The sequence below is a fragment of the Pelobates fuscus genome, chromosome 1 (assembly GCF_036172605.1).
Source record: "Pelobates fuscus isolate aPelFus1 chromosome 1, aPelFus1.pri, whole genome shotgun sequence".
Lineage (NCBI taxonomy): Eukaryota > Metazoa > Chordata > Amphibia > Anura > Pelobatidae > Pelobates > Pelobates fuscus.
In genome coordinates, this window is record NC_086317.1 from 488,112,375 (window position 1) to 488,137,784 (window position 25,410).

The 25,410-nt window shown below is 47.5% G+C and overlaps 2 protein-coding genes across 2 annotated transcripts in view; one reads left to right on the forward strand and one right to left on the reverse strand.

The window, feature by feature from the left end:
• Positions 1 to 21,649, reverse strand: part of RNF121 (ring finger protein 121) — a 33,441-nt gene extending 11,792 nt beyond the window's left edge. Inside the window, exons 1-5 of the mRNA XM_063432963.1 lie at positions 21,545 to 21,649; positions 13,180 to 13,217; positions 5,556 to 5,697; positions 3,306 to 3,460; positions 1,931 to 2,038 (exon numbers count right to left, since the gene is read on the reverse strand). Of these exons, the coding sequence (XP_063289033.1) occupies positions 1,931 to 2,038; positions 3,306 to 3,460; positions 5,556 to 5,697; positions 13,180 to 13,217; positions 21,545 to 21,646 (545 nt within the window). The 5' untranslated portion in view covers positions 21,647 to 21,649. The remainder of the gene's footprint in view (positions 1 to 1,930; positions 2,039 to 3,305; positions 3,461 to 5,555; positions 5,698 to 13,179; positions 13,218 to 21,544) is intronic.
• A 347-nt stretch (positions 21,650 to 21,996) lies between these two features.
• XNDC1N (XRCC1 N-terminal domain containing 1, N-terminal like) overlaps positions 21,997 to 25,410 on the forward strand; it is a 103,726-nt gene continuing 100,312 nt past the window's right edge. Inside the window, exon 1 of the mRNA XM_063441605.1 lies at positions 21,997 to 22,046. The gene's annotated coding sequence lies outside the window, so the exon portion shown is untranslated. The remainder of the gene's footprint in view (positions 22,047 to 25,410) is intronic.

Here is a 25,410-nt window from a genome sequence, read left to right on the forward strand (position 1 = left end):
CCATAGTGTTCTTTCCCCCCCTCCCCCTGTCCCATAGTGTGCTTTCCCCCCCTCCCCCTGTCCCATAGTGTGCTTTCCCCCCCTCCCCCTGTCCCATAGTGTGCTTTCCCCCCCTCCCCCTGTCCCATAGTGTGCTTTCCCCCCCTCCCCCATAGTGTGCTTTCCCCCCCTCCCCCTGTCCCATAGTGTTCTTTCCCCCCTCCCCCTGTTCAATAGTGTGCTTTCCCCCCTCCCCCTGTCCCAGAGTGTTCTCCCCCTCCCTCCCCCTATCCCAGAGTGTTCTTTCCCCCCCTCCCCCTGTCCCATAGTGTTCTTTCCCCCCTCCCCCTGTCCCATAGTGTTCTTTCCCCCCCTCCCCCTGTCCCATAGTGTTCTTTCCCCCCCCTCCCCCTGTCCCAGTGTTCTTTCCCCCCCTCCCCCTGTCCCATAGTGTTCTTTCCCCCTCCCCCTGTCCCATAGTGTTCTTTCCCCCCCTCCCCCTGTCCCATAGTGTTCTTTCCCCCCTCCCCCTGTCCCATAGTGTTCTTTCCCCCCCTCCCCCTGTCCCATAGTGTTCTTTCCCCCCCCTCCCCGTGTCCCATAGTGTTCTTTCCCCCCCTCCCCGTGTCCCATAGTGTTCTTTCCCCCCTCCCCGTGTCCCATAGTGTTCTTTCCCCCCTCCCCCTGTCCCATAGTGTTCTTTCCCCCCCTCCCCGTGTCCCATAGTGTTCTTTCCCCCCCTCCCCGTGTCCCATAGTGTTCTTTTCCCCCCCTCCCCCTGTCCCATAGTGTTCTTTCCCCCCTCCCCCTGTCCCATAGTGTTCTTTCCCCCCTCCCCGTGTCCCATAGTGTTCTTTCCCCCCTCCCCGTGTCCCATAGTGTTCTTTCCCCCCTCCCCGTGTCCCATAGTGTTCTTTCCCCCCTCCCCCTGTCCCATAGTGTTCTTTTCCCCCCTCCCCCTGTCCCATAGTGTTCTTTTCCCCCCCTCCCCCTGTCCCATAGTGTTCTTTCCCCCCTCCCCCTGTCCCATAGTGTTCTTTCCCCCCCTCCCCGTCCCATAGTGTTCTTACCCCCCCTCCCCCTGTCCCATAGTGTTCTTTCCCCCCTCCCCCTGTCCCATAGTGTTCTTTCCCCCCTCCCCCTGTCCCATAGTGTTCTTTCCCCCCTCCCCCTGTCCCATAGTGTTCTTTCCCCCCTCCCCCATCCCATAGTATTCTTTCCCCCCCTCCCACTGTCGCATCGTGTTCTCCCCCCTCCCCTGTCCCATGTGTAGTATTCTTGACTTTCCATGTTATCATTACTATCTTTAATTGTGATAAATAATCATCTGAATTGTTAACGCGAGCATGTCTGTTAAACTATAAACAAAGAAAAATTGGCCTCAAGATCAATGTCTGTAAAGGAACAGAGAAAAAGGGGGGTAACCCACAGGGAATTGGTAATAAACAGGAAGATTTCCCCCTTCTTTCCTGTTTATTGTCTGTTAAACTATGCACTACAAAAAATAATTTAATTTTTTTTTTTTTAATTTTGGCAAATTCGATCTGTTTTCGGACGAAACGGGATAGGCCCATTTTTGGCCGAAAATGTAGGTGCATCCCTACACCGCATGCCATTTTTTTTTCTATTGTGCGCTATCCCCTCCCCCCACCAAACAAAACCAGTAAACTATTGAAAAATACGATTTTGATGACTATAGCGGTAACGTTTTGATGTTGTTTACCGAGTGCTTGCATTTACCTTGTTCTCCTTTACACTACTAACTGGGAAATCAAGCAAATCGATTTAAACTGAGGATATCACGTAATTGATACAATCCTCCCCCTCCCCCCAAAAAACGGAACACAAACAAACCAAAATTACACCCTCTCAAAAATGCAGTACTGTCTCTTTAAAGAAATGTGTGAACAGATTATTGAAGAATACTAAGAAGAAATGGAATAAAACTTACCTGAACAATAAATTTAATCCAAACAGCGTGAACATAACCGCCACGTACCCCACGATCCCTGTGGCATAGCTCAATTTATACAGCAAGAGGAACCATTTATACACCAGCCTGCAGAAACACATAGGAACATTAAATACAGTCATTTCACCGCACGGTCTATTTTAAATGAACACTTTATCGGAACCACACAACAGCTTGTTGCAGTGGTTATTCTGCAGGACCCCCGGCTTACTGTATTGCTAACGGGGAAGTTACATTTTCCACATTAGCAAAGTCAATTTCACCCAAAAATAAATGATACCGAAAGCTCACAGTACAAACCATGTGCACCAAAGCCTGGGTAGGCAAAACCCAATTTAGTAGAATGTAGGACCAGGCAACTCAAGATTTATTCTAAAAAAAAATAATAACTTTTTGAAGAAACCCAGAGTGCCTGGACCTACTTTCTACTAATATCTGCTAAATTTGGAGAGTGTTGGCCAACTCATCTGAAACAGGATTTTATGTAACTAGAAAATGGGTTTGATGTATCCAATTTTTCAGGGGCCTTGTGAGAAATGCTATACAGTAAAATACTTTTCCAGCACATGTAACATTATATTGTGATGTAGTCCGGAGCAGTGTGCCGGCGTAGGGCAGGACAGGGTGCCTTCAATATACATTCCCTGCCAGGAGCACAAGGCGTCTGAAAGCAGCACTTTCTATAAGGGGGGGGGGGGGGGGGGGCATGTACAGTCTCCCTCAGACTAAAGGGCAACTCCAGCACAGACCAATTGCCTTAACGGGTATAAAGCTATAACTCACTGGAAGAACCTATGGAAGGTTAAACCGTTCTCTGAGGTCTCTCGCACAGACCTGCATGTCGGTACTGACTGCCTTTCTGATAGTTTATTAGTTAGTGTGTGCTTCTAATACAACTTAAAAGGATGGAGAGTTTCTTATACAACTTAAAAGGATGGAGAGTGATAACATTCCTCATTTCCTTCACGAACTTCTAAAACGTAAAAAGGCCAATACAATCTAAATAGTGAAGGTAAACATTTTTGAGCACAAGTCCCAAACCAGTGCAGCAATTTAGTCTAAGTGGGGTTTACTGTGCCTGCGGTCTCCTGCCCCCTTAAGTCTTGGTTTAAGATACAATGAAATCTTTGTCATGTAGTCAAAATGTCAGCAGTGCCCATTAGCTGGGATCCCAGATGAACTACGATCTCTCGGTTACAGATTTCACACAGGAAGCACACACATTCCACAGACAGCACTATCAAGGCCCGACCAATGAAAGCGGAATTTATAAAATATTGTGAATAAAAGTGTAAAAAGGGACATAAGTGTGATGGAAAATAGAGGGAGGGCCTACCTCTGTACCCCTGCTTACCTGGGAGTGGTCTGCTCCAGAGGTTTGCGGGTGGCTCTATAAGTGATAAAGGCTGTGATGATAGAGAAAAGGGACCAGACAGCAAGAAATCGCCACCAATGCAGCTTCACTGTGAAATATACGGGAACAATCCACATCTGGAACAGGGTCACCATCTGCGGGGATAGAAATATTATAATGGGGTCACCATCTGCAGGAATATAAATAGTATAATGGGGTCACCATCTGCGGGGATAGAAATAGTATAATGGGGTCACCATCTGCAGGAATATAAATAGTATAATGGGGTCACCATCTGCGGGGATAGAAATAGTATAATGGGGTCACCATCTGCAGGAATATAATTAGTATAATGGGGTCACCATCTGCGGGGATAGAAATAGTATAATTGGGTCACCATCTGCAGGAATAGAAATAGTATAATGGGGTCACCATCTGCGGGGATAGAAATAGTATAATGGGGTCACCATCTGCAGGAATATAAATTGTATAATGGGGTCACCATCTGCAGGAATATATATAGTATAATGGGGTCACCATCTGCGGGAAAATAAATAGTATAATGGGGTCACCACCTGTGGGGATATAAATAGTATAATGGGGTCACCATCTGCGGGCATAGAAATAGTACAATGGGGTCACTATCTGCGGGGATATAAATCGTATAATGGGATCACTATCTGCGGGGATAGAAATAGTACAATGGGGTCACCATCAGTGGGGATAGAAATAGTACAATGGGGTCACTATCTGTGAGGATATAAATAGTATAATGGGGTCACTATCTGCAGTGATATAAATAGTAAAATGGGGTCACTATCTGCAAGGATTTAAATCGTATAATGGGGTCACCATCTGCGGGAAAATAAATAGTATAATGGGGTCACCATCTGCGGGTATATAAATAGTATAATGGGGTCACCATCAGCGGGGATAGAAATAGTACAATGGGGTCACTATATGCAGGGATATAAATCGTATAATGGGGTCACCATCTATGGGTATTTAATAGTACAATGGGGTCACTATCTGCGGGGATAGAAATAGTTCAATGGGGTCACTATCTGCGGGGATAGAAATAGTATAATGAGGTCACTATCTGCGGGGATATAAATAGTATAATGGGGTCACCATCTATGGTTATTTAATAGTACAATGGGGTCACTATCTGCGGGGATAGAAATAGTACAATGAGGTCACTATCTGCGGGGATATAAATAGTATAATGGGGTCACTATCTGCGGGGATAGAAATAGTACAATGGGGTCACTATCTGCGGGGATATAAATAGTATAATGGGGTCACTATCTGCAGGGATATAAATAGTATAATGGGGTCACTATCTGCAGTAATATAAATAGTACAATGGGGTCACTATCTGCGGGGATATAAATAGTACAATGGGGTCACTATCTGCGGGGATATAAATAGTACAATGGGGTCACTATCTGCGGGGATATAAATAGTATAATGGGGTCACTATCTGCAGTAATATAAATATTATAATGGGGTCACTATCTGCAGTAATATAAATAGTACAATGGGGTCACTATCTGCGAGGTTATCAATCGTATAATGGGGTCACTATCTGCGGGGATAGAAATAGTTCAATGAGGTCACTATCTGCGGGGATATAAATAGTATAATGGGGTCACTATCTGCGGGGATATAAATAGTATAATGGGGTCACTATCTGCGGGGATAGAAATAGTACAATGGGGTCACTATATGCAGTGATATAAATCGTATAATGGGGTCACTATCTGCAGTAATATAAATAGTACAATGGGGTCACTATCTGCGGGGATATAAATAGTACAATGGGGTCACTATCTGCGAGGATATAAATCGTATAATGGGGTCACTATCTGCAGGGATATAAATATTATAATGGGGTCACTATCTGCGGGGATATAAATCGTACAATGGGGTCACTATCTGCGGGGATATAAATAGTACAATGGGGTCACTATCTGCGAGGATATAAATCGTATAATGGGGTCACTATCTGCAGGGATATAAATATTATAATGGGGTCACTATCTGCGGGGATATAAATCGTACAATGGGGTCACTATCTGCAGGGATATAAATATTATAATGGGGTCACTATCTGCGGGGATATAAATCGTACAATGGGGTCACTATCTGCAGGGATATAATCAAATAATGGGGTCACTATCTGCGGGGATATAAATAGTACAATGGGGTCACTAGCTGTAGAGATATACTCAAATCAGAAACTCTTACATTGTAGGAACGAGAGTGTCTCTGCTTCCACTGTACAAGCAGCAGCTGTGCCACCACCAGCGTGGCAATAAGAATGAGGACCATCTCGGCATGCATGGCCTCGTGACCACGGTGCTTGGCGTGCATCCGCGCATGTTCTATCCTAAAAGACGAAATAGAGGATATAAAATGAGACACACAGAATGAATGGTCTATAAATGATGTGCGGAACAGTGCAGGCCATGCAGTGCTAATTATGTCCCAATTAATCCACTGATTGGAGGGCACTCCTGAAACCTCATTACACACTTTCAGGAAATCATTATCTTTTAGGATAGAAAATAATTTCAGGAATGCTTACTAGACTGACACCAGAGAAACTAACGTAAGTTCCTTGAGTTTGCCAAATCCTGTCTCACAACCTAGAAAGGATGAAATAACAACTCAACATCCTCAGATTGAATGTGGATTTCATCTAGAGGACATTGCTTGACGACAACCTCAATAAATCCAGTAATACAGCATAGTCACTGTAAAGGCAGAATAACAAGTCTCTCTACATGCCATTGTCCGGTATTGGTATTTGGACTAGATAATCGCAATGTCTATGTAGTTCGTTTTCATTGCTGAACCCTATAGTCATATAATCAATACACCCTGCTATAATGGCTATAATGTGAGAAGCACCATAACCAATACAGCCTGCTATAATGTGAGAAGCACCATAACCAATACAGCCCGCTATAATGGCTATAATGTGAGAAGCACCATAACCAATACAGCCTGCTATAATGTGAGAAGCACCATAACCAATACAGCCTGCTATAATGGCTATAATGTGAGAAGCGCCATAACCAATACAGCCTGCTATAATGGTTATAATGTGAGAAGCACCATAACCAATACAGCCTGCTATAATGGCTATAATGTGAGAAGCACCATAACCAATACAGCCTGCTATAATGGCTATAATGTGAGGAGCACCATAACCAATACAGCCTGCTATAATGGCTATAATGTGAGAAGCAGCATAACCGATACAGCCTGCTATAATGTGAGAAGCACCATAACCAATACAGCCTGCTATAATGTTAGAAGCACCATAACCAATACAGCCTGCTATAATGTGAGAAGCACCATAATCAATACAGCCTGCTATAATGGCTATGATGTGAGAAGCACCATAATCAATACAGCCTGCTATAATGTGAGAAGCACCATAACCAATACAGCCTGCTATAATGTTAGAAGCACCATAACCAATACAGCCTGCTATAATGTGAGAAGCACCATAACCAATACAGCCTGCTATAATGGCTATAATGCGAGAAGCACCATAACCAATACAGCCTGCTAAAATGGCTATAATGCGAGAAGCACCATAACCAATACAGCCTGCTATAATGGCTATAATGTGGGAAGCACCATAACCAATACAGCCTGCTAAAATGGCTATAATGTGAGAAGCACCATAACCAATACAGCCTGCTATAATGGTTATAATGTAAGGAGCACCATAACCAATACAGCCTGCTATAATGTGAGAAGCACCATAACAATACAGCCTGCTATAATGGTTATAATGTGAGAAGCACCATAACCAATACAGCCTGCTATAATGGTTATAATGTGAGAAGCACCATAACCAATACAGCCTGCTATAAGGGTTATAATGTGAGAAGCGCCATAACCAATACAGCCTGCTATAATGTGAGAAGCACCATAACCAATACAGCCTGCTATAATGGTTATAATGTGAGAAGCACCATAACCAATACAGCCTGCTATAATGGATATAATGTGAGAAGCACCATAACCAATACAGCCTGCTATAATGGCTATAATGTGAGAAGCGCCATAACCAATACAGCCTGCTATAATGGTTATAATGTGAGAAGCGCCATAACCAATACAGCCTGCTATAATGGCTATAATGTGAGGAGCACCATAACCAATACAGCCTGCTATAATGGCTATAATGGGAGAAGCGCCATAACCAATACAGCCTGCTATAATGGCTATAATGGGAGAAGCGCCATAACCAATACAGCCTGCTATAATGGCTATAATGGGAGAAGCGCCATAACCAATACAGCCTGCTATAATGTGAGAAGCACCATAACCAATACAGCCTGCTATAATGGTTATAATGTGAGAAGCGCCATAACCAATACAGCCTGCTATAATGGCTATAATGTGAGAAGCGCCATAACCAATACAGCCTGCTATAATGGCTATAATGGGAGAAGCGCCATAACCAATACAGCCTGCTATAATGTGAGAAGCACCATAACCAATACAGCCTGCTATAATGGTTATAATGTGATTAGCACCATAACCAATACAGCCTGCTATAATGTGAGAAGCACCATAACCAATACAGCCTGCTATAATGGCTATAATGTGAGAAGCACCATAACCAATACAGCCTGCTATAATGTGAGAAGCACCATAATCAATACAGCCTGCTATAATGGCTATGATGTGAGAAGCACCATAATCAATACAGCCTGCTATAATGTGAGAAGCACCATAACCAATACAGCCTGCTATAATGTTAGAAGCACCATAACCAATACAGCCTGCTATAATGTGAGAAGCACCATAACCAATACAGCCTGCTAAAATGGCTATAATGCGAGAAGCACCATAACCAATACAGCCTGCTATAATGGCTATAATGTGGGAAGCACCATAACCAATACAGCCTGCTAAAATGGCTATAATGTGAGAAGCACCATAACCAATACAGCCTGCTATAATGGTTATAATGTAAGGAGCACCATAACCAATACAGCCTGCTATAATGTGAGAAGCACCATAACCAATACAGCCTGCTATAATGGTTATAATGTGAGAAGCACCATAACCAATACAGCCTGCTATAATGGTTATAATGTGAGAAGCACCATAACCAATACAGCCTGCTATAAGGGTTATAATGTGAGAAGCGCCATAACCAATACAGCCTGCTATAATGTGAGAAGCACCATAACCAATACAGCCTGCTATAATGGTTATAATGTGAGAAGCACCATAACCAATACAGCCTGCTATAATGGATATAATGTGAGAAGCACCATAACCAATACAGCCTGCTATAATGGCTATAATGTGAGAAGCGCCATAACCAATACAGCCTGCTATAATGGTTATAATGTGAGAAGCGCCATAACCAATACAGCCTGCTATAATGGCTATAATGTGAGGAGCACCATAACCAATACAGCCTGCTATAATGGCTATAATGGGAGAAGCGCCATAACCAATACAGCCTGCTATAATGGCTATAATGGGAGAAGCGCCATAACCAATACAGCCTGCTATAATGGCTATAATGGGAGAAGCGCCATAACCAATACAGCCTGCTATAATGTGAGAAGCACCATAACCAATACAGCCTGCTATAATGGTTATAATGTGAGAAGCGCCATAACCAATACAGCCTGCTATAATGGCTATAATGTGAGAAGCGCCATAACCAATACAGCCTGCTATAATGGCTATAATGGGAGAAGCGCCATAACCAATACAGCCTGCTATAATGTGAGAAGCACCATAACCAATACAGCCTGCTATAATGGTTATAATGTGAGAAGCACCATAACCAATACAGCCTGCTATAATGTGAGAAGCACCATAACCAATACAGCCTGCTATAATGGCTATAATGTGAGAAGCACCATAACCAATACAGCCTGCTATAATGTGAGAAGCACCATAACCAATACAGCCTGCTATAATGGTTATAATGTGAGAAGCACCATAACCAATACAGCCTGCTATAATGGCTATAATGTGAGAAGCGCCATAACCAATACAGCCTGCTATAATGGCTATAATGTGAGGAGCACCATAACCAATACAGCCTGCTAAAAGGGTTATAATGTGAGAAGCACCATAACCTATACAGCCTGCTATAATGGTTATAATGTGAGAAGCGCCATAACCAATACAGCCTGCTATAATGGTTATAATGTGAGAAGCGCCATAACCAATACAGCCTGCTATAATGTGAGGAGCACCATAACCAATACAGCCTGCTATAATGTGAGGAGCACCATAACCAATACAGCCTGCTATAATGGCTATAATGTGAGAAGCACCATAACCAATACAGCCTGCTATAATGTGAGAAGCACCATAACCAATACAGCCTGCTATAATGGCTATAATGTGAGAAGCACCATAACCAATACAGCCTGCTATAATGGCTATAATGTGAGGAGCACCATAACCAATACAGCCTGCTAAAAGGGTTATAATGTGAGAAGCACCATAACCTATACAGCCTGCTATAATGGTTATAATGTGAGAAGCGCCATAACCAATACAGCCTGCTATAATGGTTATAATGTGAGAAGCGCCATAACCAATACAGCCTGCTATAATGTGAGGAGCACCATAACCAATACAGCCTGCTATAATGGCTATAATGTGAGGAGCACCATAACCAATACAGCCTGCTATAATGGCTATAATGTGGGAAGCACCATAACCAATACAGCCTGCTAAAATGGTTATAATGTGAGAAGCACCATAACCAATACAGCCTGCTATAATGGTTATAATGTAAGGAGCACCATAACCAATACAGCCTGCTATAATGTGAGAAGCACCATAACCAATACAGCCTGCTATAATGGTTATAATGTGAGAAGCACCATAACCAATACAGCCTGCTATAAGGGTTATAATGTGAGAAGCACCATAACCAATACAGCCTGCTATAATGGATATAATGTGAGAAGCACCATAACCAATACAGCCTGCTATAATGGCTATAATGTGAGAAGCGCCATAACCAATACAGCCTGCTATAATGGCTATAATGGGAGAAGCGCCATAACCAATACAGCCTGCTATAATGGCTATAATGTGAGAAGCGCCATAACCAATACAGCCTGCTATAATGTGAGAAGCACCATAACCAATACAGCCTGCTATAATGTGAGAAGCACCATAACCAATACAGCCTGCTATAATGGTTATAATGTGAGAAGCACCATAACCAATACAGCCTGCTATAAGGGTTATAATGTGAGAAGCACCATAACCAATACAGCCTGCTATAATGGTTATAATGTGAGAAGCACCATAACCAATACAGCCTGCTGTAATGGTTATAATGTGAGAAGCACCATAACCAATACAGCCTGCTATAATGGTTATAATGTGAGAAGCACCATAACCAATACAGTCTGCTATAATGGTTATAATGTGAGAAGCACCATAACCAATACAGCCTGCTGTAATGGTTATAATGTAAGGAACACCATAACCAATACAGCCTGCTATAATGTGAGAAGCACCATAACCAATACAGCCTGCTAAAAGGGTTATAATGTGAGAAGCACCATAACCAATACAGTCTGCTATAATGGTTATAATGTGAGAAGCGCCATAACCAATACAGCCTGCTATAATGGTTATAATGTGAGAAGCGCCATAACCAATACAGCCTGCTATAATGTGAGGAGCACCATAACCAATACAGCCTGCTATAATGGCTATAATGTGAGGAGCACCATAACCAATACAGCCTGCTATGATGGTTATAATGCGAGAAGCACCATAACCAATACAGCCTGCTATAATGGTTATAATGTGAGAAGCACCATAACCAATACAGCCTGCTATAATGGTTATAATGTGAAAAGCACATAACCTATACAGCCTGCTATAATGGTTATAATGTGAGAAGCACCATAACCAATACAGCCTGCTATAATGGTTATAATGTAAGGAGCACCATAACCAATACAGCCTGCTATAATGGATATAATGTGAGAAGTGCCATAACCAAAACAGCCTGCTATAATGTGAGGAGCACCATAACCAATACAGCCTGCTATGATGGTTATAATGCGAGAAGCACCATAACCAATACAGCCTGCTATAATGGTTATAATGTAAGGAGCACCATAACCAATACAGCCTGCTATAAGGGTTATAATGTGAGAAGCACCATAACCAATACAGTCTGCTATAATGGTTATAATGTGAGAAGCACCATAACCAATACAGCCTGCTATAATGTGAGGAGCACCATAACCAATACAGCCTGCTATAATGGTTATAATGTGAGAAGCGCCATAACCAATACAGCCTGCTATGATGGTTATAATGCGAGAAGCACCATAACCAATACAGCCTGCTATAATGGTTATAATGTAAGGAGCACCATAACCAATACAGCCTGCTATAATGTGAGGAGCACCATAACCAATACAGCCTGCTATAATGGCTATAATGTGAGAAGCGCCATAACCAATACAGCCTGCTATAATGGTTATAATGTGAGAAGCACCATCACCAATACAGCCTGCTATAATGGTTATAATGTGAGAAGCGCCATAACCAATACAGCCTGCTATAATGTGAGGAGCACCATAACCAATACAGCCTGCTATAATGTGAGAAGCACCATAACCAATACAGCCTGCTATAATGGCTATAATGTGAGAAGCGCCATAACCAATACAGCCTGCTATAATGGCTATAATGTGAGGAGCACCATAACCAATACAGCCTGCTATGATGGTTATAATGCGAGAAGCACCATAACCAATACAGCCTGCTATAATGGTTATAATGTAAGGAGCACCATAACCAATACAGCCTGCTATAATGGATATAATGTGAGAAGCGCCATAACCAAAACAGCCTGCTATAAGGGTTATAATGTAAGGAGCACCATAACCAATACAGCCTGCTATAATGGCTATAATGTGAGAAGCACCATAACCAATACAGCCTGCTATAATGTGAGAAGCACCATAACCAATACAGCCTGCTATGATGGTTATAATGTGAGAAGCACCATAACCAATACAGCCTGCTATAATGGTTATAATGTAAGGAGCACCATAACCAATACAGCCTGCTATAATGTGAGAAGCACCATAACCAATACAGCCTGCTATAATGTGAGAAGCACCATAACCAATACAGCCTGCTATAATGGTTATAATGTGAGAAGCACCATAACCAATACAGCCTGCTATAATGTGAGAAGCCCCATAACCAATACAGCCTGCTATAATGGCTATAATGTGAGAAGCACCATAACCAATACACCCTGCTATAATGGTTATAATGTGAGGAGCACCATAACCAATACAGCCTGCTATAATGGCTATAATGCGAGAAGCAGCATAACCGATACAGCCTGCTATAATGGCTATAATGCGAGAAGCAGCATAACCGATACAGCCTGCTATAATGTGAGAAGCACCATAACCAATACAGCCTGCTATAATGTGAGAAGCACCATAACCAATACAGCCTGCTATAATGTGAGAAGCACCATAACCAATACAGCCTGCTATAATGGCTATAATGCGAGAAGCAGCATAACCGATACAGCCTGCTATAATGTGAGAAGCACCATAACCTATACAGCCTGCTATAATGGTTATAATGTGAGAAGCACCATGGCTCGCCCTCTTACCTGGGTCCATACCAGGTGCCATGAAAGGCTGCACATTCACACTGGTTATTGTACTTGGAGTAACCTTTTTAAACCTGGTGTGAGAATAAGCAGAGTGAGTGGGCTCTGCCGCTGGCAATAAAAGGTCTATCCAGGCAAACTCTTTATTGAATTAAATAGAAATACCCAGCAAAGTGTAAAGACATCACTCACCGCCATCGTTCTTCAGGCGCAAGGTCTGATATATCCACCTTCAAGAAAGAGAGAGATTATTAGCATTCTGGCTGTGCGCTGTCAGGCTGTGTTCAGAATGTGACATTAAATGATATTAACCCTGTAATCAGTTAGCCCTATGCTTGCAAAAGTTGCAAAGCTGATCACCTAGTGGCAGATTCATTAAAATAAATACATTAACATGTATGAAATAGCTTAATGAATGAAGACAGCATTCCTAGAAGCAAATGCCCTTTGTTAAATGCCCCGCCACGCAAATATTAAATAATGCGACCCTTTACAAAGCACTCGCTTTGTGCCATGTCCTCCGCTCTGCCCGTGACCACCTCCTGTCCGTTGTCCGCACCCGTATGGCCAACTCGCGCTTGCAGGACTTCTCGCGGGCGGCTCCCTTCCTATGGAATAGCCTGCCTACCGCCATCAGACTCTCCCCTAGTCTTGCATCTAGAAGCGCCTTAAAACCCATCTCTTTAGGAAAGCTTATGACCTCCAAGACTAACCCCTACCTCACATACCTGTCTCTTGCCCTCTCCTATAGGGAAGCCCACCTTATTTGACTGCAAATTCCTGTCCTAATGTGTTTTACCCCCCCCCCCTTCTATAGAATGTAAGCTCGATTGAGCAGGGTCCTCTTCAACCTATTGTTCCTGTAAGTTTATTTGTAACTGTCCTATTTATAGTTAAATCCCCTCTCATAATATTGTAAAGCGCTACGGAATCTGTTGGCGCTATATAAATGGCAATAATAATATTTATAGCACACTATTACTTTAATATATACGTTATATCAACTAGCCATCAGCATGGAGATATAAACTACAAATATGGATCCAGACTTCAGGTGAGTATAAGATTTAATTTGTACATTTGCTGTCGAGTTTGCAAGCACAATGTATAGATTAAATGTTAGACTTACCAGAAGCACACCTTGCTATCCACATATTAAGCGACAAGGTCACTTTAAGATGCTGTAGAAAATTCAAACCCAGCGGGATTGAAGGCTGATCACACAGAGTCTCAGTATACTGTGCAATCAGATTAGGGGATGTTGAGAAGGGCTCGAGAGAGAAGAATTGGAAACTCAGTCCTATGGATACATGGACTCAAATAATAAAATGAAAATAAAACAAACATACAAAAGATAAACAACATAATTTGATGCAAAAGGGAACTTTGGAATCCAACAAACGGTCTCATCCGAGCAAGTCATACCTGACCGGCTAATATGAACGCCGAGCGTTAAGAGTCCGACTGCAGTTTACAACTACCCTACCCATAATGCAGCTAAAACCATTTCACTTCCTGTACTAGCACATTATTTAAATACGATTTCTCACATGTAATGATCAATATTAAATAACAAGGTGGGTTTGATGTAGATCACAAGTCAGGAGGACTCGATTGAATCATGATTTTTCATTGGAAAGACTCATTATTGCTGGCTGTTATAATCTATAATACTTGCAACCAGATGAAGATTTCATATTTAGGATAACTCTCCAGATTAATTTAACAGTTACGGTATATCAGAACGGATTTTGTTAAATACAATTAGAAATACATAGATAAGTAATGACAAAATTAGGTGAACTATCAACTAAAATAATCAAATGATTAGCATACACATTGTTGAACTTGGTTAAACAGCAATGTTTCTTTCCTAACTGAAATGGTTAAACAAAATAAAGTTAAAAAGATTGGGTATAAGGAGGGAGACATGTTATCTCTACAGACACAGGTTCAATTAACTTGGATTCATAGAATTTATTTACCAAAATATATAGCCTCATGCTACATAACTAATCCTGGTCTCATGCTGAATAAAAAAAACTATCCTTACACAGACTTTTCTTCCAAAAGCACTTTATTAAAACAAATCTGATTTAAATTAAATTATCCACCCTGTTAAAGAACGCCTTCTGTATTCAGCCTGTCAGAGGGTAAGATGGAGAGAGTTGGCACCAGTCTGTACCAGGACACGTGCTGTGATTTGATAGACTTTACAGATTAAACAGTGAGGTGCCAGGTTTGGGTCCAATCACTGGCCTCACCTCAGCCAAAGGGTCAATGTTTAGCGGAGTTACTGTGATTATGTCATGGCTACAAAGCATAGTACATGGCCATGCGTCATGGTGTAATATTCCTCTAATACATGGATTGGGGCCTTTTCTCTCAGACATTAGTTAGCATGACTTATAACGACATGATTTATAACCCACCAGCACTTTCTGCAGCGCTGTACAACACATAGTTCACAAATACCAGATGATCAACTTAAACCAATAGGAAAAAGAAGTGATCACATCCTGCTCACATCACCTTAAGGAAATGCAGTCAAAGTCACATTACCAAAGTGATCCAGGGACAGGCAGTGCGAGGGCCGGGTGATCCAGGGACAGGCAGTGCGAGGGCCGGGTGATCCAGGGACAGGCAGTGCGAGGGCCGGGTGATCCAGGGACAGGCAGTGCGAGGGCCGGGTGATCCAGGGACAGGCAGTGCGAGGGCCGGGTGATCCAGGGACAGGCAGTGCGAGGGCCGGGTGATCCAGGGACAGGCAGTGCGAGGGCCGGGTGATCCAGGGACAGGCAGTGCGAGGGCCGGGTGATCCAGGGACAGGCAGTGCGAGGGCCGGGTGATCCAGGGACAGGCAGTGCGAGGGCCGGGTGATCCAGGGACAGGCAGTGCGAGGGCCGGGTGATCCAGGGACAGGCAGTGCGAGGGCCGGGTGATCCAGGGACAGGCAGTGCGAGGGCCGGGTGATCCAGGGACAGGCAGTGCGAGGGCCGGGTGATCCAGGGACAGGCAGTGCGAGGGCCGGGTGATCCAGGGACAGGCAGTGCGAGGGCCGGGTGATCCAGGGACAGGCAGTGCGAGGGCCGGGTGATCCAGGGACAGGCAGTGCGAGGGCCGGGTGATGCAGGGACAGGCAGTGCGAGGGCCGGGTGATGCAGGGACAGGCAGTGCGAGGGCCGGGTGATGCAGGGACAGGCAGTGCGAGGGCCGGGTGATGCAGGGACAGGCAGTGCGAGGGCCGGGTGATGCAGGGACAGGCAGTGCGAGGGCCGGGTGATCCAGGGACAGGCAGTGCGAGGGCCGGGTGATCCAGGGACAGGCAGTGCGAGGGCCGGGTGATCCAGGGACAGGCAGTGCGAGGGCCGGGTGATCCAGGGACAGGCAGTGCGAGGGCCGGGTGATCCAGGGACAGGCAGTGCGAGGGCCGGGTGATCCAGGGACAGGCAGTGCGAGGGCCGGGTGATCCAGGGACAGGCAGTGCGAGGGCCGGGTGATCCAGGGACAGGCAGTGCGAGGGCAGGGTGATCAGCCTCACAAGGTGAATGCCAGAGTGTGAGATTTGTGTCCAACAAAGACCCTATCATGAGTCTCCAAAAATATATATGGGGTGAAATAAGAAAAACAGATACTGCACAAGGCGTGCAGCGTGCCGACGTCCCTGACGAGGTTTGCCCTGTTTGGGGATGTGAAGAAGACACCTGGTGGAGTGTATACAAAGCGTAAAACCAACAAAGTGGGACTGAAACAGAGGAAAGGTGAGTAAATCAATATATCTTACAATGAATAGATGTACAACAGAGTGTATTCAATGCATATGGGAGAAAGTTCACTTTTAGACACAATAGCAGCACTTGAACTATAGCCAAGTTGAAGAATGTATGTAATGTGACCTGAATTTACATATCCCACGCTGAACCTCCGCGATTCCTGCTTTAATAAAACCTAATGATTCAAAAGGAGCAATATATGAAAAATGGAAATCAAAGCAAACATGAAACATCCCGATCAGTGTGTGCCATGTTATCCCTTATTGTCTTTCTTTCATCCTCAATATTATAGATTGAAACGCTATAAAACAAACCCTGCACAGTCTCCCATCGTGACTTGTACCCCTGTAGTCACCCCCATTGCCATCCATGGAATGAATGGAATACCCCCATCACAAGAAAGGGAAGAGCCATTAATGGACAGAGGCACAGCCTCAGATCGTGACTTGTACCCCTGTAGTCACCCCCATTGCCACCCATGGGATGAATGGAATACCCCCATCACACTAAAGGGAAGAGACATAAGCTCCCACACTCACCCACAAGAAGAGGAGACATACTTTCCCAGAGGTGATAGTCCCTCCCATCTTCCCCTACACTGCACTGTGACAGTCCATGTGGAGGGGATGGAGTGTGCTGTACGAGGAATATCTCTGGCTATGGCAGTGGGGGATGGGACTGTCAGTAACAATATGGAAGATGGGGCTAGGGGTTCCGTTAATGGTTCCGGTAGGGAAGGCGATAGGTGCTGTCAGAGATCTTGGGGGGAGGGCATGTGATGCTGTCAGATCTTGGGGGGAGGGCATGTGATGCTGTCAGATCTTGGGGGGAGGGCATGTGATGCTGTCAGATCTTGGGGGGAGGGCATGTGATGCTGTCAGATCTTGGGGGGAGGGCATGTGATGCTGTCAGATCTTGGGGGGAGGGCATGTGATGCTGTCAGATCTTGGGGGGAGGGCATGTGATGCTGTCAGATCTTGGGGGAGGGGATGGGTGCTTCAGTGACACACAGTAAGGATGGGGCTGGGTGCTGTAAGTGACACACAGCGGGTGAGAGGTTAGGTGCTGCGAGTAACAAAGTGGGTGAGGGGCTGTCACTGACAGAGTGGGGGAGGGGCTGTCACTGACAGAGTGGGGGAGGGGCTGTCACTGACAGAGTGGGGGAGGGGCTGTCACTGACAGAGTGGGGGAGGGGCTGTCACTGACAGAGTGGGGGAGGGGCTGTCACTGACAGAGTGGGGGAGGGGCTGTCACTGACAGAGTGGGGGAGGGGCTGTCACTGACAGAGTGGGGGAGGGGCTGTCACTGACAGAGTGGGGGAGGGGCTGTCACTGACAGAGTGGGGGAGGGGCTGTCACTGACAGAGTGGGGGGAGGTGCAGTCAGTGACAGAGTGGGGGGGAGGTGCAGTCAGTGACAGAGTGGGGGGGAGGTGCAGTCAGTGACAGAGTGGGGGGGAGGTGCAGTCAGTGACAGAGTGGGGGGGAGGTGCAGTCAGTGACAGAGTGGGGGGAGGTGCAGTCAGTGAGAGTGGGGGGGAGGTGCAGTCAGTGAGAGTGGGGGGGAGGTGCAGTCAGTGAGAGTGGGGGGGAGGTGCAGTCAGTGAGAGTGGGGGGGAGGTGCAGTCAGTGACAGAGTGGGGGGGAGGTGCAGTCAGTGACAGAGTGGGGGGAGGTGCAGTCAGTGACAGAGTGGGGGGAGGTGCAGTCAGTGAAAGAGTGGGGGGGAGGTGCAGTCAGTGAAAGAGTGGGGGGGAGGTGCAGTCAGTGAAAGAGTGGGGGGGAGGTGCAGTCAGTGAAAGAGTGGGGGGGAGGTGCAGTCAGTGAAAGAGTGGGGGGGAGGTGCAGTCAGTGACAGAGTGGGGGAGGTGCAGTCAGTGACAGAGTGGGGGGAGGTGCAGTCAGTGACAGAGTGGGGGGGAGGTGCAGTCAGTGACACAGTGGGGGGGAGGTGCAGTCAGTGACACAGTGGGGGGGAGGTGCAGTCAGTGACACAGTGGGGGGGAGGTGCAGTCAGTGACACAGTGGGGGGGAGGTGCAGTCAGTGACACAGTGGGGGGGAGGTGCAGTCAGTGACACAGTGGAGGGGAGGTGCAGTCAGTGACACAGTGGGGGGGAGGTGCAGTCAGTGACACAGTGGGGGGGAGGTGCAGTCAGTGACACAGTGGGGGGGAGGTGCAGTCAGTGACACAGTGGGGGGGAGGTGCAGTCAGTGACACAGTGGGGGGGAGGTGCAGTCAGTGACACAGTGGGGGGGAGGTGCAGTCAGTGAAACAGTGGGGGGGAGGTGCAGTCAGTGACACAGTGGGGGAGGTGCAGTCAGTGACAGAGTGGGGGGAGGTGCAGTCAGTGACAGAATGGGGGGGAGGTGCAGTCAGTGACAGAATGGGGGGGAGGTGCAGTCAGTGACAGAATGGGGGGGAGGTGCAGTCAGTGACAGAATGGGGGCAGGTGCAGTCAGTGACAGAATGGGGGAGGTGCAGTCAGTGACAGAATGGGGGAGGTGCAGTCAGTGACAGAATGGGGGAGGTGCAGTCAGTGACAGAATGGGGGAGGTGCAGTCAGTGACAGAATGGGGGAGGTGCAGTCAGTGACAGAATGGGGGAGGTGCAGTCAGTGACAGAATGGGGGAGGTGCAGTCAGTGACAGAATGGGGGAGGTGCAGTCAGTGACAGAATGGGGGAGGTGCAGTCAGTGACAGAATGGGGGAGGTGCAGTCAGTGACAGAATGGGGGAGGTGCAGTCAGTGACAGAATGGGGGAGGTGCAGTCAGTGACAGAATGGGGGAGGTGCAGTCAGTGACAGAATGGGGGAGGTGCAGTCAGTGACAGAATGGGGGAGGTGCAGTCAGTGACAGAATGGGGGAGGTGCAGTCAGTGACAGAATGGGGGAGGTGCAGTCAGTGACAGAATGGGGGAGGTGCAGTCAGTGACAGAATGGGGGAGGTGCAGTCAGTGACAGAATGGGGGAGGTGCAGTCAGTGACAGAATGGGGAGGTGCAGTCAGTGACAGAATGGGGGGGGTGCAGTCAGTGACAGAATGGGGGAGGTGCAGTCAGTGACAGAATGGGGGGGTGCAGTCAGTGACAGAATGGGGGGGTGCAGTCAGTGACAGAATGGGGGGGTGCAGTCAGTGACAGAATGTGGGGGGTGCAGTCAGTGACAGAATGGGGGAGGTGCAGGCTGCTGTCAGTAACACACAGAGGGAGAAGTGCAGTCAATGAGAAAGGGGGGGAGAGGCTGGGTGCTGTCTGTGACACACAGTGGAGGAGGTGCAGTCAGTGACAGAGTGAGGGAGGGTGCAGTCAGTGACAGAGTGAGGGAGGGTGCAGTCAGTGACAGAGTGAGGGAGGGTGCAGTCAGTGACAGAGTGAGGGAGGGTGCAGTCAGTGACAGAGTGAGGGAGGGTGCAGTCAGTGACAGAGTGAGGGAGGGTGCAGTCAGTGACAGAGTGAGGGAGGGTGCAGTCAGTGACAGAGTGAGGGAGGGTGCAGTCAGTGACAGAGTGAGGGAGGGTGCAGTCAGTGACAGAGTGAGGGAGGGTGCAGTCAGTGACAGAGTGAGGGAGGGTGCAGTCAGTGACAGAGTGAGGGAGGGTGCAGTCAGTGACAGAGTGATCAGGGGAGTGCCACACAGTGCAACACGTGGAGGGGGAGGGGAGCTAGTGTCAGTGACACACGTGGGGGGGGGGACTGCTGTCAGTGACACCCGGGGGGCTGTCAGTGAGGGGGAGGGAGGGGCTGTCAGTGAGGGGGAGGGAGGGGGAGGGAGGGGCTGTCAGTGAGGGGGAGGGAGGGGCTGTCAGTGAGGGGGGGGGCTGTCAGTGAGGGGGGGGCTGTCAGTGAGGGGGGGGCTGTCAGTGAGGGGGGGGCTGTCAGTGAGGGGGGGCTGTCAGTGAGGGGGGGCTGTCAGTGAGGGGAAGGGAGGGGCTGTCAGTGAGGGGGGGGCTGTCAGTGAGGGGGGGAGGCTGTCAGTGAGGGGGGGGCTGTCAGTGAGGGGGGGGCTGTCAGTGAGGGGGGCTGTCAGTGAGGGGAAGGGAGGGGCTGTCAGTGAGGGGGGAGGGGCTGTCAGTGAGGGGGGAGGGGCTGTCAGTGAGGGGGGGGAGGCTGTCAGTGAGGGGGGAGGGAGGGGCTGTCAGTGAGGGGAAGGGAGGGGCTGTCAGTGAGGGGAAGGGAGGGGCTGTCAGTGAGGGGAAGGGAGGGGCTGTCAGTGAGGGGAAGGGAGGGGCTGTCAGTGAGGGGGGAGGGGCTGTCAGTGAGGGGGAGGGGCTGTCAGTGAGGGGAAGGGAGGGGCTGTCAGTGAGGGGGGAGGGGCTGTCAGTGAGGGGGAGGGGCTGTCAGTGAGGGGGGAGGGGCTGTCAGTGAGGGGGGGAGGCTGTCAGTGAGGGGGGGAGGCTGTCAGTGAGGGGGGGGCTGTCAGTGAGGGGGGGCTGTCAGTGAGGGGAAGGGAGGGGCTGTCAGTGAGGGGGGAGGGGCTGTCAGTGAGGGGGAGGGGCTGTCAGTGAGGGGGAGGGGCTGTCAGTGGGGGGGAGGGGCTGTCAGTGAGGGGGGAGGGGCTGTCAGTGAGGGGGAGGGGCTGTCAGTGAGGGGGGAGGGGCTGTCAGTGAGGGGGAGGGGCTGTCAGTGAGGGGGGAGGGGCTGTCAGTGAGGGGGAGGGTGTCAGTCACACACTGTGGCAGTGTCTGTATGAAGGTCTCTGTGATGCCGGTTAGTTTCCCCCGGATTCCCTGAGTGGGGGAGTTTGCTGTCACTCACACTCGGTGTCTCACTCACTCAGTGTCTCCTTACCTCCTCGGGCTCTCTGGCCCCGGCTGCTCCAACCTCCACCTCCAGCACAGCCGCCGCCATCTTGCGCCACGACAGCGGGTTCCGGGCCAGGTAACCAATCATTAGCCGGCATCCTGGCTCCACCAATCAGGGGGCGTGTTCCGGTATCCTGGCTTCTCCAATCAGCGGGCGCGCTGAGCCGTCCTGGCTCCACCAATCACAGTTAGGACAATGTAGTTTCGGCCATGTTGCTGCTCTCCCCTCAGTCCCAGCCCCGACGGCGGCCATCTTGGTACACCGAGTGTTACATCTCCCGGTATGCGGCTCATATTCAGGATTGGAGGCGATGGTTCAGTTTGTAACAGAGCGATCACCTCAATATAAACCGGAAATCTCGCCATTTCTGTGTAAAATAAACGTTTAATCAAAACTACAATTCCCTGCATGCCTGGCGGCAGCTCCTAGGCCACGCCCACCGTGACATCACGAGAGGGCGGGGTCTGGCTGTAGCGCGGGAACTAAAGTAAGAGACTGTAATAATATATAATAATATAATAATATTGAGTGATAGAGTATGTTTTTATTTCAGACTTGGACCCTTCATACATTTTGTATTAGTTGTGTAAATAACGGGCGTTGGTGCAATGTGATCAGCAATAGATTGCTGCTTGGAATTCTACACTCCCACCCACTACCCCCACCCACTGTCCCCACTACCCCCCTCCCACCCACTGTCCTCCCTCCCACTACCCTCCCAACCACTGTCCCCACTACCCCCCTCCCACCCACTGTCCTCCCTCCCACTACCCTCCCAACCACTGTCCCCACTACCCTCCCACTCAGTGTCCCCCCCACTCAGTGTGTCCCCCCCCACCCAGTGTCCCCCTCTCCCACTACCCTCCCACCCACTGTCCCCACTACCCTCCCTCCCACTGTCCCCACTACCCTCCCTCCCACTCAGTGTGTCCCCCCCACTCAGTGTCCCCCACTACCCTCCCTCCCACTCAGTGTGTCCCCCCCACTCAGTCTCCCACTACCCTCCCACTCACTGTCCCCCCTCCCACTCAGTGTGTTCCCTCCCACCCAGTGTCCCCCTCTCCCACTACCCACCCACTGTCCCCCCTCCCACTACCCTCCCAACCACTGTCCCCACTACCCCCCCTCCCACCCACTGTCCCCCCTCCCACTCAGTGTGTTCCCTCCCACCCAGTGTCCCCCTCTCCCACTACCCTCCCACCCGCTGCCCCCTCCCACTACCCTCCCAACCACTGTCCCCACTACCCCCCCACCCACTGTCCCCCCTCCCACTCAGTGTGTTCCCTCCCACACAGTGTCCCCCGCTCCCACTACCCTCCCACCCACTGTCCCCCCTCCCACTACCCTCCCTCCCACTCAGTGTGTCCCCCCCACCCAGTGTCCCCCTCTCCCACTACCCTCCCACCCACTGTCCCCCCTCCCACTACCCCCCTCCCAACCACTGTCCCCCCTCCCACTACCCCCCTCCCAACCACTGTCCCCCCTCCCACTCAGTGTGTTCCCTCCCACCCAGTGTCCCACTACCCACCCACTGTCCCCCCTCCCACTACCCTCCCTCCCACTCAGTGTGTGTCCCCCACCCACTACCCTCCCTCCCACTCAGTGTCCCCCCCCCACTCAGTGTGTTCCCCCCCACCCAGTGTCCCCACTGTCCCCCCCACCCACTGTCCACCCCTCCCACCCAGTGTCCCCCCCCCCACCCAGTGCCCCCTCCTTCCCACTGTCCATCCCCCTCCCACTCAGTGTCCCCCCCTCCCTCCCACTGTCCACGTCCCCCACTGTCCCTCCCCCACCCAGTGTCCCTCCCTCCCTTGTATAAGATTTATAGCATCCTCCTTATTTTTATAGAGATATTTTGCTAAAAAAAAAAGCTTTTAATTCGCAGATAGTTGAATGTTTCACTGGAGGGGATGTTAAATTCCTTCATAGTTTGGGTGAAAGGTTTAAGATTATTCTCCTCCATAATATCTTTAAATCCCCTCCCCTCATGTGACATCCATGAGTCTATTGTTATATATTCTAACATATCTGAGATGCTCATGAGTGACAGTGTGTCGATTTATTTTATTTCTAAGGCCTTTCTTATTTGTGAATTTCCCTCACTATCTCGTCAGCTCTCTAAGTACCGTATCTGGGATCTGCTGCGTGCCACAGTCCACAATAGTGAGGATACGTTTCCAACGCCAGTTTGAGCTTTTTCCATCTTATACCATGTTTTTACTTTGTATAAGCGTTATGTGAAATAGTCTGCTGGCCTGATAGCATTGAAAACATCTGGGCACCCCAAGCCTCCGTCCTGTCTTGCTCTAGCCAGTACTTTCATTTTTACTCGTTTTTTTCCCTCCTCGCCCCTCAAATATCTGGGTTATGTTAATACCCAGATATTTTAGCCTGTCTTTGTTTCCAGATAGATTTACTTAGTCTAAATCTATATATATCGTTCTACTATTTTGAAACTTAAATTTACAGTGAGAACGTCCTCTCTCACGATCTGTGTACATTGACATTTTCTCAGATTCCTTTATTAGACATTTAGGTTTTTGTTAATAATTGTTGTCTTATTTCAAATTTGTTTTCTTCACAAAACGTGTGTCGTGGATCAAATCAAGTGTTTGATAATTTTGTATATCTGCCCCTGTCCAAATTGTTAAATGAAATGCGTGCACGCTTCCCAAAGTAATTTCACACCGGACACAAGTTTCAGGTTAATGAAAAACTTGAGGAAAGTTTAATCCAGGGGGCCGGTATGCCCCTTATAAAGCCAGAATACATCATATGCATCATTATAGATAACAGAGGAAAACACATCGATAATTGGTTAGGTTTACTAAAGTTAATATTCTGTCCACAACAATGTGTGTTTATATATATATATAACAACATTAAAAGTTACATTTTAAAATATAATTTAACATAGGACAGTGTTCTCTCCCTTTCTATTTATATTTCTCAACTAGGGTTAACCCCTTCACTGCCCTAAGATCTGTTTTACATTAGCTTCCACCTCTTCTAATTTTGTCAAAAATAAATAAATGCTGTTTTATTTGGTGCATATATGTTGACTAATGTGAATAATTTATTGTTGACTTCACACATCAAGATAATATATCGCCCTTCTGGATCTAATTCTTGGAATTGAATAGTTAAGGAAACCTTCCTTGCCAACATGAATGCCACACCCCTTTCTTTATTGCTTTCTAAGTCTGTGCTTATAATTATGGGATATCTTGAAGAGTTTATTGTCTTTTCTTTAGCTTTTATCAAATGGGTTTCTTGAAGGGCACAAATTTGTACCTGATTTTTATTTTTAATCAGATAGTCTAAAATTATTGCATGGTGTATTTATCCCCCGAGCATTTATAGAAATCAACTTAATTTATGATTTCTTATTTTTTTGAGGCTCTCCCTCTCTCTGCAAGTGTTAGCATGAATATATATGAATATATATATATATATATATATATATACACCAAAAAAAAAACCACCTTTCTTTATTTGTATTAACATAGAAATAAGACGGGTTGATTCAGTACAATGGCATCAACCTAAAACAAGTATTGTGTACGGTGGCTAGCTCCCGCCATACCGTATCTCGAGTAACGAATCTCATCACGGTATCTCATTTCTGTGGGAATTGCATGCTGAGGGTAGTCGACCTATGGCGAGAGAGAGAGAGAGAGAATCTTACTGCATAGACACTCAGTGAGAGAGAGAATCTTACCGCATAGACACTCAGTGAGAGAGAGAGAGAGAGAGAGAGAATCTTACCGCATAGACACTCAGTGAGAGAGAGAATCTTACCGCATAGACACTCAGTGAGAGAGAGAGAGAGAGAGAATCTTACTGCATAG